This window comes from Macaca thibetana, chromosome 9, assembly GCF_024542745.1.
Source record: "Macaca thibetana thibetana isolate TM-01 chromosome 9, ASM2454274v1, whole genome shotgun sequence".
Taxonomy (NCBI): domain Eukaryota; kingdom Metazoa; phylum Chordata; class Mammalia; order Primates; family Cercopithecidae; genus Macaca; species Macaca thibetana.
This window is the reverse complement of record NC_065586.1, coordinates 44,012,590-44,026,314: the sequence shown is the minus strand read 5'-3', so window position 1 is coordinate 44,026,314 and position 13,725 is coordinate 44,012,590. Positions and strand designations below refer to the sequence as shown.

Below are 13,725 nucleotides of genomic sequence, written 5' to 3'. Positions count from 1 at the left end.
TTCTCCTTCTGTTACAAGCATTCCTTTTGTTGCATAAAGACAAGCACCCTGCTGTGTCCACTCAAAACATGAAAAACCCCCTCCCTGGGTGTTCTCTGCAAACAACGTTAAACTCTGAGCCATTGAAGCCAGGGTCACAAACTCCTACGACTGCAGTCGCCTTCCTGCCATGTCAGCTAATGCAAAGCCCTTCCGTACTCAGCTCCAGAGCACTGCTCTCAGGCTGGAATGCCCGCCCAGTGGTGCCAGATCTTCCAATTCATCCTTTACCTTTCTATGTAAAAATCTCTATATAAAATGTTGGCTCAAAAGTTTTAAAACTCAGACTAGGCCAAATAATGCTCGTTGAAAGGTTGAAGCCAGACCTTTCAACAAAGGCTTGAGTTTAACAAAATATCTGCAATTAATCAAATCTGGAGTTCACTTTAAAAATACCACATATGGTCGGGCATGGTGGCTCATGACTGTAATCCCAGCACTTTGGGAGGCCAAGGCAGGCAGATCACCTGGGTTGGGAGTTCGAGACCAGCCTGGTCAACATGGTGAAACAAATTAGTACAAATTTTTGTACTAAAAACACAAAAATTAGCCAGGCACATGCCTGTAATCCCAGCTACTCGGGAGGCTGAGGCAGAAGAACTGCTTGAACCCAGGAGGTGGAGGTTGCAGTGAGCCGAAATCATGCCATTGCACTCCAGCCTGGGCAACAACAGCAAAACTCCGTCTCAAAAAAAAAGGAAAAGAAAAAGAAAAAAAATACCACATATACCTGCACGCCCACAATAATTCTAAAAATCATGCTATATTCCCTTTCTCTGAAATCATTTACAGTTTTGTCTTTTGCCATTGAACTTCCAAAGGCATCACTGCCATTTTTAGACTCAACTGCAAGCTGCTATGCAGAAAATGCCCAGGCCTCCCTGAAGCAGATGGCAGGGCTGGCAGGCTGGAGCAGCTGCCCATGCAGAGAGAGGCCAAGACTGGGGTGCACAATGTCAGTGTGCCAGCTCCCGCCCTCCCAAACAGTCCCACCAAGCCAGGGCCAGGCAGATGGCACCTGTTGCCCAGCAACCCTGATCCCGGCAGGGGTATTCAGTGCTCCTTTGAAAAAGAGTGACCCCAGTGCCCCTCAGCAGAGTCCAGGAACCCCATTCTCCCCCTGCCTTCTGAATCAGGAAAGTCAGTTTCAGTCTTGTACATTTTCAGGGCAAATGGGAAAGTCAGGAGATGACAGTTTGAGACAGAAGGCTCTGTACTTCTATTTTTTAATCCAGCCTGTAATACCATCTTGCTCAAGGTGAAACACCTGAGTGATAGCCCCAAAGGATTTTAACTCACTCCAGAATCTCACAAAGAGGCCTGACAATCAATGCCTCTTTTGTGCAGTGGGCTCACAGCCAGGACGAACTAAGCCCCAGGAGGATGGATATCCATCCACAACCCCTACTGTAGCTCTCCCATCCAGGAACAAAAGGGCAAAAGGCCTGGGATCATGCGCCAGGGAGTTTCAACTGTGCCTCTAACCTTGCCAAAGCTACAGCTGGGTTTAAAAAAGCAAAGCATGGAGATGCTGCTGCTGCCGAAATCATAGGAAAAGATTGCTCTGTAAACAGCTGCTCTGAGGCAGGCGCTACACATAGTGAGAATGCCAGTTCTGCTTTTGGTGAGGCCTGATTCTGTTGAGAAGAGAGCACATACTGGGCTACAGATTTCATGTAGAGAGTTAGGTCGGGAGTAACCCTGATATTATATAGCTGCACATGAATTATGAGATTTGTGCAATTGTTAATTGCACAAAGGATTTTAGAAATGCTGATTATGCCGTGGGGTATGTTGGGTCTAAATGCCACAATCTTTCCAAATATATGGTCTTGTTTTTGCACCACAGTATTTTCAAAGTATGGTCTTCAGACCACTTGCATAGGAATCACCTGTGGCCCTGAAAGTTCTCTGATCCCTTCCTAATGTTATAACCAGAACCTCAGAGGCTGGAGCCCGAAGTCCCCCTGGGAGATTCTGATGCATCTGATGATATATAGGGTCCAGCTGTCACATCCCTAGTGATCTACACTTGCCACAGCCAGGCCCTCTCCATACCCCAACCCATCACAGTGCCTGGTCACAGAGCAGATCCAGAGACATGGGGCAAAACATCAATGGGGTTGCCTCAATTTTACTAAATAGTAATGAGAAAGGTAAATCTTGCCCTTACTACTGCTTCACTCTATGAGAGGTAAAGTCATTTTCATCTTTTTGTCAATGAGTAGGCATTCTCTTAATGAGAGGCTGAGTGGGGGAAATGGGGATTATTTTACTAGGAGACAGTCATCAAATAAAGAAAAAGGCAACTACAAAAATGCAGAGAAACATCAGGAAATACAAAGAATCATTGTTGGATTCTCATGAGTGCAATCTCATAAACAAAATATTTATGACTACAAAACTAAACAACTAATCCTAGAGGCCTATGTGGGTGACACCTTATGGTTTGCAAACGATGTTCACAATAAAAGTTACATTTTCCTAAGACAGAATGTGTTTCAGTCTACTGCTTTATAACTAGGTATTGGAAGGGGTGGGCTTGAAAGCAAGTACCTTTCCCCTAAGGCTGGCCCTCCTTCTGTCAGACCATACAGTGGGTTAACAAAAGGTGACGGTGAGGCCCCGAGACATGTGCATCTCCTTAGAGCCTTTTGGCTAGATCATTCCTCATCAATAAATGCTGTGCCGTCACCAGACATAATCTTTACAACGTTCCTGACCACCTTTGAACATTAATCAGCCTTTCACTGATCCAAGGCTCTGCTGGAGAACTCACAAAGTGTATTCTTCCATTTCTTATGATCATAATCCTCACCCACTTTATGACAATAATTTCTCTGAACTTTCCTTACTCCAAGACAGGGTTTTCCAGCCTCAGCACTCTGGATATTTGGAGGCAAAATTCCTTGTCATGGAGACTATCTTGTGCATTGTAGGATTGGCTTCATCCTTGGCCCCTATCACTGATGCCAGGAGCACCGCCAACAGCTGTGGCAACCAAAGATACAGTCAGACATTGGCAACTGTCCCCTGGAGTAGCAAAAGTCACCCACTGTTGACAACCCCTGCCCTAAGGCCCAAACCTGAATGTGCATCAGAATTGCCTGGATGTCTTGTTAAACCCCGGATTTCTTAGGCACCATCCCTAGAGCTTCTGATTCTGTAAGTTGGGGCAGGGCACAGCCATGTGCATTTGGAACAAGCTCCCAGGTGATGCATATGCTGCTGGTCTGCAATCACACTTTGGGAACTACTGTTCCAAGGCCATGGTTCTCAGCCTGGCTGCATGCTGCAATCTTCTGGTGCTTTTAACAACTTCAAAGTAAATCAGAATCTCTAGAGATGTGGTCCAGGCATTCGTGTTCTTAACATTCCATGAGCGATTCTAGCATGGGTTGAAAATTACTTGGTTAAGGATTGCAAACTGTCTCTAGAACCCCAAATTCCTTAAGCAACCTGAAATAAAATGCAGTCACAGTAGAGGTACTTATCATTTTTATATCATTTGAGGATTCCTCCCTAATACCACCTGGGAGTAGGAATTTTGGAGCAAAACAAAACAAAACAAACAAAAATTATGTGGACTGGTGCTTTAACTTCCACTCTTTCAAAACTGTGGGCTGATACTGTCAGGGATTTCCATCTTACTTTGAGTAAGTTTAGACCAAGAAAACAACTTAAAAACTAAGAAGTTAGGATCCTTTCTTGATATTCTATTTCCTTCCTATTGTCTAAAAGTGAGGCTGCATCTTATCATAAAGAAATACACAAGCTTTACCTTCAAAAAATGCCCAAGTCTCTTTTGTTTTCTCAAAGGATGACTCTTCAGAAGCTTTGAGGGAAATGACTGAAAGACAAAAAGGAAACAGCACAGTATGAAAAAATAATGCCACATGTACACATGGCACTTACATTTATAAAGCCATTTCTACATTTGCAAAACCACATTTAGTTGTCAAAACTCACATGTTAGGGATGGGTGCAAGGACTTTATCTAACAGCTGGGAAACCCGGGGCACAGGAGAGGTGAAGTAAGTTGTCCATGTTTAAAAGCCAGTAAATGGCAAGCTCAGGATGCAGTTCAGTAAAAGCCCCACTTGCCCCATAGACTTGAAGAATAAGAAGTTCCCAATGGGAAACCCAAGAATTAATACATGATTTATTTTACCATTTTAGTGGGAGTCTTTCTAAAATGTAGCGTACTTGTCCCAGTATTCCTGGATAGAGAAGCCTGAAGTCATCAGATGACTCAAAGTTAGTGCTCTGAGCACCATTCTCCATGCAAGACAGTCCCACAGAGCCACAGGCATCTGATTGTGAGAACATTTTGTCTTCTTTCAGGTAATGGTAGATCACTGAATTCACGTTGCCTGCTTTCAACAGGCAGGGAAACAGAATTGAGTTACACTGTGTGAAACTTTGAACGTCGCATTAAAGGAGTCTGGAGCCATGGAAAGGTTCCATGCACAGGGGTAAGATCTAGAATGATCTTTACCTATGATGTAAAATATCAGGGAATAAGATTATTGTTCAATAGAACCTTGTGAAGTTATTGAAACATTCTATATGTGCACTGTCCAATACAGCAGCCACTGGACACATGTGGCTACTGAATACTTGAAACGTAGCCAGTCTTACCACATATAACTGAATTTTTACTTTTATTTAAGTTTAATTAATTTACACAGCTGCATGTGCTCAGGGGTTACCACAATGAAGAGCTCTAGACAGAGAATCTAGGACCAGAATTGAATGGAGATAGAATCAATACAAGAGGCAAGAAATATGGCAAAGATGGCCTAGAACTTAAATTCAATTTACTGCCTCTCCCACAAACTTTTGTATTATTATTGTCATGATTTCAACTCTGAATTTTCCTTCCTTTTATCTCTCTGGGCCTTGCACTGGACATTTTCTATTGATATAACTTCCAAATCAAGAATTTTCTCTTCATCTGTGTTTAACCTTCTGTACAACCCTTCTATTAAGTTCTTAATTGCATTTATTATTTTTATTCAGTTCTATATTATTTGTTTAATTCTTTTGTAGATATCTCAGTTCTCTAATGAATTTCTCTAGCTTTTCATCTAATTCTGTAACCATATCAATCATATTATTTTAATGTTTATGCCTGATAAACTTTCATATTTGCACTTCCCATAGAGTCCTTTCTATTATCTGTTTTTGCTTTGGGTCTTGTCTGTTGGAATGCCTAATAACTTTTTTCTAACTGAATGCCAGACATTGTATATAGAAAATCATGGAGGCTCTAGATAAAATTTTGGTTCCCTGATAGGAAGTTAGAGTAGGGGGAATGGTCACTTTAATCTAATCAGGGTTTGAACTGTTGAGAGGCTTTCAGTTTTTATAGAGTCTGGTCTATTTCTAGTTTGCCCTTACTCAGGGTTCATTCGGTCCTTCAGGGTTCCCCAGTAAAAATCCTGGGGTATTTACCACAACCTCCCAATTTTGATCTCACTGTTAGAATTGCCAAAAACTAGCTCACCTCCTAAACATTCTGGTTGTCACTTTCTGCATAGCTTCTGTCAACTAGCGCTGCTTAAGTATGAGTGAGTTTCTTAGAGTTAAGAATTGCCAAAAACTCACTCACCTCCTAAACATCCTGGTTGTCAGTTTCTCCATAGCTTCTTTCAACTAGCACTGCTTAAGTAAGAGTGAGTTTCTCAGAGTTAAACATCTCCAGCAACTGGGCTCACTTTGCTGTTTTTCTCTGTGATCTAATTACCTATCTAGTCCTTCAGAGAACAATTAAGATAGCTGGATATATATGCACATATATAACTATGTAATTATATAATACAAATATATTTATGAAATGCAGATATGTGAATCAGAAAGCAGAAGTGCTGATAGATTTTATTTTCAGCTTCCCTAATTGTTCTCAGAAGGAGGGCTTTGCTCTGCTGAGAGTTTGCCTTGATCATAGAACTCCTTTGCCATCAGAACTTAAATTATTTAAAAAGTGGTGGCTATATCTTCTACCTCTGTATCCTTATCACTGGGCACATTGCCTGGTAGCTGATAGGTGCTTGGTAAAATATATGAATTATCTATTTCTTTCTGACTTCCTCCCAAAGAAAGCAACCTAGATCTCCAGGAAGGAGCTCTCAGTGAATATCTGACCTCGCATGTGATCTAAGATATATCAGACAATTTGTCCATCATGCCCAACCTCCCTGACTTGCTCAATACCCATAGTCCCTGTAATCTACTGACTGCCAGATTCCCCCTTCAAGCACTTAAAATAAGAAACAGAGTGCATGTGGTTATTGTGAGCCCTGAGATTGAAAGAGCCAGTAGATTTTGTGGGTGGTTATGTTGGAAAACAGGTGAGCAGAATGGAGCAGAGACTAGAACCCGCACAGCAGAGGAAAGATGAGAGACCAAAGGCTCAATAGCACTCTAGGCCCCACAAGGCCTGGCGTATGGTGTTTACTCTCCTTGCATTCCATGAGCTCTGCATCCTTAGACTGTGCCTGCTTCTCTCCTGAAAAAGCTTGGCTGGGTTTCCATGGCTTCAGCTAATCAAGCCTAGATAAGGATAAGAAGGTCCTGATGAAGACAATATGGAGATGAACAATACACATATATCTCCAAGGAGCTTGGTTTCCAGGAGACCAAGGATGCCCATCATGGCCTGGACCCTTACCATCACACATGTGGTCCACGGGCCAGCAATGTCAGTGTCACCCGGGAGCTCCTCAGAAATGCAGAATGCCAGGCCCCATGCCGGATCTACTGAATCAGAATCTGTTTTTAAGCCCAGATCCCCTGGATGAAACGTATGCCTTTTAAAATTTGGCACACACATGCTCACAGGGTTGAAAGACTCAGTTGCCACTTGCTAGTTGTATGTCCTTGGATAAGTCACTTAATCTTCCTGTGCCTTATTTTACCCATTTGTAAAATGGGGATGATGAGAAATGCCCATGTCAGAGTAGATGCAGGGGATAAAGGGGTTCATGTGTGTGAAGTGCTGAGAACAGTGCCTGAGACCTAGTGAGCCCATATCCACAAGGACACTAGCTGTCTAAGTACAGGGACTTTCACCTGTTTTATTCACTGCTCTAACCTCCACCCCTCCCCCCAACCTCAGAATGGTCCTTTGTTGTCAGTCCTTTGCCTCAGGGGGTGACTCTTCAATTGTCCAAGTGGCCAACAAGAAAGTGTTCCTTGTTCTTGCGTCTAAATCTCTACAGCTTGAATGAGCTGCTGCCATTCTAACCAACAGGTGCCTTCGGGTCATTTATTATGCACCTTTCAGGGTCAGAAATTGTGGGTCCTTGATTTAATCCAATTACAGTTCCCTTTCCCTTATTTAGGATAGAAAGCAACAAGCTCTCCCTAATCTATTTATGGACACATGTGTTGAAACAGCTAACAAACTGGGATTCTAAACTAACCCTATGCAGGGAATCACTGGATGCTCCTCATTCCCTGGCAGTGCAGATATTTTCACAGGACCGTGCAGCAACTTTGGCATCTGATGATTAGCAGCACCAGTCCTAATCTTACTTGCTCCTACAAGAAAGAAAAATTTTTACACGGACCCTGCCAGAGCTTCGGGAATTTTCCCAAGGTTCTCCCATAAGTATCTTGTTGCAGCTGCTAATCCTATGCTATCTCAAAGTGAATTTGATACATTGTCAAGCCAGGGTTCTGAGTCCACAGACTATAAGGAAACAAAGCTGTGAGATGCAGCCAGGCCAACAGCAAGGGCTGTGCAGTGGACAATCAGCAGGTCTCCTGACTCCACAAACACGCTGCCCTCCTCAGCACAGCTGTGAGCAGCTAATATAAATTCACCTTGGTCAACCTTCAAGTGCAGAGTGGAAGAGGCCCCAGTAGGGTAGACGGGCTTGAAGAGGATGGAATGCTTTGAGAAAAAAATTTGCAAGACTAAGGAACAAGTGGCAAATGTTCCAACCATAGATTACTAATGTTGCTCAAAGACTTGTGGAAGTAAAAATGCAAATCTCTTGATGGAACAGCATTTTTGTAACAGTTTCCAATGAGTTCAGCAATCAGAAGGCTGGAGCCTTAAGCAAGAGTCAATCAATCTATCCCATTCTGCCGTACTGGGCTCACCTTGGGATCCAGCTGGACTCCCAGACAATTGGAAAGAAAATGACAACAGCCTCTTCTACCAATTTGCTGACTCTTCCTACATACCAGCTCAGAGGAATGGAGGTCCTGCTCTCCTGACAGTTGCTTGTGGTTAAAGGAGTGCCCAGCCTAATCCCCCAAAGAGGAAAGCAAGCGCATGACAGTCAGCTGGTGAACGAGCCAGTGGTCCTACAGGGTCCTGATGGTGGACTCTGCTGTTCTGTGCTCAGGTTTTCATGATGGGGAGGAGAAATGGAACTTCCATCCCTTCCCAGGAAGGAGCAGGACTGGAACGATGTTGCCTCTCTCTGCCCTCTCGTCTGCATTCACCACCTCCCTCACCCCTGGTGGGAAAGGAAAAGCTCCTGATCCAGGAGCTTCTGACCATAGTTCCTCTCTGGGTGAGAGAAACATGGTAAAGAACTTCCAAGTAGCATCTGTCCTACCCTGTGCTCTGAGACTGGTCTCCCAGCAAATAGCTGACATGGGGGCAAATGATGTGGGGCCCCTTGGGACAGTCGCAACACCCCAGTTGCTAGGAGTGACACCAGCCCTGCCTTTCACAGAACCCTGCCTATGACCACTCCTGCGCACACTCCTCTCCCATCCATCCTGTGTCCAGGAAGACCATGACGGGGGCAGTGCAAGGACCACAGTGTGCAGGCCTCTAGTCCCCATGCTGGGGTGGGGGGTGGGGAGAGGGGAACAGGCAGGAAAACTGTCCAGGGAAGCAGAAGGAACCCCTCAGTGCCAAGCCACCTATCTCAGTCCAGCTGTATTGGAGCTAAAGTGGGTTTTTATGTCTGTCTGATGGTTCAGGTCTCACAGTGGAGGGAGGTGTGATGCGTGCTCAGAAGCTAAATTGTCAGCTGACCTACTGACTGCTTTGTCATTGCCTTGGGACCCTAGCACCCAATGGGCAGAGCCCATGAGAGTTTCCGGGGAGGCAGTGGCCCAGATGACAGAGCTACGGGCCACTCGAGGGCCTCCCCAGGAGCGCAGAATAGGATGAAATCTAATAAGGGACAAGTTGTGAAATCCATCATGTCACTGCCCCTCTGTTGAAGATAGTGGCCACAGGATCAAACAGTCTGGAAGAACGTAGCCCAGAGGTACTGAGACAAACCAATTCTATCAGTCACATGTCTAGAGGAAGCAGACTGGAAAGAAAGAGCCTCAGTCAAGTCCCCTTTGATGGGACCTGGGGGGAAACCATCACTCAGAGAGGTGTGAAAACCGAGAGCCCTAATTCCTGGCTTGGAAAGAACGCCCTGCACACTTCCCTGGGGAGGGCATGTTTCACAGGTGAGTTCACACCAAGACCGTGTGACAATGCCCTCTGGGTGCCAAGGGGCCTCTGGTTCTTTTGGGGTCCCCCATTCACTGAGGATGCTGACATGCTTTGTCTAGACTGACCTCACTCACCCACGAAAGCGATGGCCAAAAATTCCAAGAGGTCCTGGGAAGGCTCCATGTCTCCTGAAATTCTCTCCCACTGGTGCCTCTAATTCCTTTAACAAAGAATCTTACAATTAACAAAGCTTAAATTGCAACTCTAGGCTATATCCAAAGCCAGGTGCACATTTCTGAGACGGAAAGCCTTCCAGAATGCAGGATTCGATTGAGAGGAAAGTGGTGGGGCCCTGGCGGGCCAAGGGGAAGAAGGAGGCAGCAGGGAGCAGGAGCCAGGGTACAGGGAAGGCGGGCAGCTGGGCTCAGGAGACGTGCCTTCCCTTTCCGTGCCCACACTGGCCAGGCCAGCTGAAGCCTTCTCCTTGACTCTACAGATCTTGATCTTAGCAGGTGCTGCCTTCATTAGTGCCCTAAAGCCATAGTTTTAAACTTTACTGAGCAGAAGAATCAACTGGGCTCTTGTTAAAATGAAGACTCCCAGGCATTGCCCCTGAGTTTCTGGGAGGGTTTGGGACTCTGCCTGACGAGAAAGTTCACCTCTCAGGAAATTCTGAGGCTCCAGGCCAGAGGACCCTACTTGGAGAGTCTCTGTCATGTGCACTCCTAGAAGAAAGATGGGAAGTGAGTACAAGGAGATGTGGGAGAGGAGATTCCTGCTGTGAGAAACCAGGCCCTGGGCCTCAGTGTCCCGTCCAATCCAGGAGAGGGTCTAGAACTCTAAACTAAACCAATGCCTCTTCTATTTAATCCAGGGAAAACAAGAGCAATAAGGATAAGGAGTGACCCTGCCACAGAAGTGTTATCTACTAAGTGATACCGGAGTGCTGGGAGGGGAAGAGTGTGGTCCCTTTGAATAACATGGAAAGGGGGAAGGAGCATGCTGGGTAGAGGAGGGCGTGATCCCTGGCTAGGGCTGCACCCCTACGGACCTAGGTGCGGACAGGCATTTCCTGCCCAAATGTTACATTTCCCACGACCACTGTGGTCTGCCACGCCCCAGTCCTGGGCCTATAAAACCTGAGACCCTAGCAAGGCAGAGACAGATGCGGCCAGACATAGAGAGGAGCACATCACCGGAAGAAGACACAAGCAGCTTGGTTGTCCAGAGAACATGAAGCAGAGCATACCGGCAGAAGAGCACACAGACAGGCATCGCATGCAGGCAGGTCATCAACCAGTGGGACGAGGCACCAGGCAGAGTTTGGCCAAGGCAGTCAGAAGAGAGCTGGGGTCACAGAGCAGCCCAACTCCAGGGGAAAACCGTCTCCCTTCTACCTCCCCAATCAGCTGGGAGCTACTTGCACTCAATAAAACTGCACTTATTCTCCAAGCTCACATGTGATCTGATTCTTCCAGTACACCAAGGCAAGAACCTGGGATACAGAAAGCCCTCTGTCCTTGACACAAAGTGGAGGGTCTAATTGAGCTACAAGCCACCTATAGTCAGCAAAGTAAGAGAGCGCACCATAACACATGCCTACTGGGGCTTCAGGAGCTATAAACATTCACCCCCGGACACTGCCAGTGGGGTCGGAGCCCCACAGCTCCTGCCCATCTGTATGCGCCCCTAAGAGTTTGAGCAGCGGGGCACCCAAGAAGCCAGCCACACCCCTATCACATGCACTGCTAGGGGATAAGGGAACTATTCCCATTTCAAAGGGACCCTAAAGGAGCACCTTTAAATAGCATGTCTCAATGTGGAAAATGATGTGCACAACAGAGCTTTCAAGAAACAATGATTTTGAAAAGAACAGAACATGTGTAAGGATGGATGTGTCTTCCCAAGGGGTCACCTGCCTGTCTTGGAAACTGGAGACAATTTGAATTGAAGCTTTCCTCCAGTGGTGATCTGTTTCACACCCTTTCTCTATGGAATGTGTGGCTTTAAAATCCATCACTGTGCACCACAGCATGACTTATTCTACCTTGTTCATTATCTGTGTCTGTTTTCTTCACTTTCTAGAATCCTCCTTGGCCCATAGTTCAAGTCATAGTTACTCTTAATGAATGAATGAAAAGAATGTTATGTAGTGGGGTAAGGCCACCTTACCAGGACTATGACATCATTACTTTCTGGAAGGCTAGGAGAGGAGCCAGGGTCAGGGGGTCCTACGCTGTCCAGCAACAGTCCTTCCCCTGGAGCCTCAGAAGCAGTGGGGATGCACCAGCACACCTGGCTGCAGAGGCTAACTTCTCCATAAAGTTCTGGCCTTGGAGCTGCAGGCTTTGTGTCTGTCATGATTTATTTTATGGGCTCTGGGAGTTTAGTTTCCTACAGGATGGAAGCAGAAAGTCTGAAGATGATTCCTAACCAGAAGGTGATTCTTCTTAAACAGAAGTTGATTATTAAGTTCCCTCAAGTTGAAAGGAAGTGGCAGAAGTTTAGGAGCCTGATCCCTGGCAAGTAGGCCTTGCTAATTTGCACCAGGAGAGAGCAAGCACCACCCCACCCCAGTTCCCTCAGGCAGCATTTTACACAGGTTGATAGGACAGGAAAATGTAAAGGGGCTGGAAGAGGATGGTGATGTGAAGTATGCAGAAGAAAAGATTCTTAAGTAAAACAAAGATGAGCCAACACTTTTGTCCCAAATTCAAATGCAGTGTATTCAGTTCATACTCCCTTCTTATTCAACGATGGATGGGATGGTTCCCAAAGAAACAGCTCTTAGAATATAGCTGTGTCCTTACTGTTTATAACTGGAGCAACATTCTCGGGGTTGGGGGGGCAGGGGGCGTGCAACTGCAGCCCCAGAGAGACACAGAGACCTTCTCTGTTCCTGCTCTCAGGCACTGGCCTATTGCTTCCTTTCTCCCTTACCTCTCCAAGATTTAGGTCAAAGGCAGTCTCCCCTGGGGCTCAAATAAAGCCATATATGTCAGTAGGACCTCTGAGTGACCTACAGGCAGCAGCTGATGAGAAACAATGAAGTTCCAGCGTTGTCTAGTGGATGCCGCCCTTTCCTAACGCATCCAGTCCAAGACAAATTCCAGCAAACCAAGCAACAGGGCAAACAAAAAAAATGAAATAGACTTCCCATGGGAAGGCGGTTGGAAAAGAAGTCCACATCCTGAAAGTGAAGGAGCTACAGAGCACAAAGGCCATCTTTATGTCCCCAGTGAGAAGCTAGGAAATACTGAAACCTAGGGCTTGGTCACTGGTCCTCTACACACACAAGTCCAGGATAGGGCTATATATGCACTTGCTACTACTTCCCATTCCTAGTTGCCATTTTCATTGGTACCAGAGTTTGGATCACTCATTCACTCCTCCATCTAAAAAGCCATCATTGGGCCCCTTCTGTGTACATGCACCACGTAACATGTGAGGGTGCACTTCAGAAGACTCTGGCAGGGTCCCTGGTACCAAGTTCCCTGACCGGGTCCATCCTTCCAACCATTCCTCTTGTTGCTGCCAACCCCTGACCCCCACCAACTGCAAACATATATCTAAGTTCATTGAGTTACTTTTGCATGCCTCTCTGGCCTCTTGCAACACTTTTGAGCAGGCTGTCCTCTCTAGTGAAACAGCACAGCCATGGCTGTCTGCTGAAGCTCTCCTGTGCCCCAAGCGAAGTCCCACATCCTCTATGTGACCTTCTCCTATGGCCCAACAATGTGTCCTCATCTCCCTTACTCCTATGTCAGCTTCACTCCCTCATCTGGCCCTTTCACACTCTTCCTGCTTGCTACCTCCATAATGTTTATTAAATCTATAACCATATCTATACCATGGCTTCTCCCCTACATTTTGAGTCTGGGGCCCCAGGAGGGCAGGCATCAAACATCTCCATCTGTACCTCTCTTTGGGCAAGGCACAGTGATGACAGGCTCATAAACTGGGGCTTCCTGAATGTTTGTGAGATTAAATGTTTAATCTAGACTCTTCCAAGACCATGGCAGTTGGAATGAGGGTAGGTATGATGAAGAATTGTTTAAAGTGGTGTTTAAATTACACTCTAGTTGTCAATTTGATCCCTTTGAGTGTCTGGACCTGTTGACACTTTAAACACCATGATGTGTGCTTGCTTAATTAAGCAGAAGCCCTAAATGTTTAGTAAATCTCATTCCTAATTATCTGTTCCGTGTCTCCAGAGAAAAAGGAATTATTTCGTTAATTTCTTCCACTAAAACTTGAAGTATCAG

At 45.7% G+C, this 13,725-nt stretch overlaps 1 protein-coding gene across 2 annotated transcripts in view; it reads right to left on the bottom strand.

Annotated features, from left to right (window-relative positions):
- VSTM4 (V-set and transmembrane domain containing 4) overlaps positions 1–13,725 on the bottom strand; it is a 115,334-nt gene that overhangs the window by 81,068 nt on the left and 20,541 nt on the right. For both annotated transcript variants that reach the window (XM_050805353.1, XM_050805352.1), the window contains exon 3: positions 3,821–3,889. In XM_050805353.1, coding sequence (XP_050661310.1) covers positions 3,821–3,889 — 69 coding nt within the window. The remainder of the gene's footprint in view (positions 1–3,820; positions 3,890–13,725) is intronic.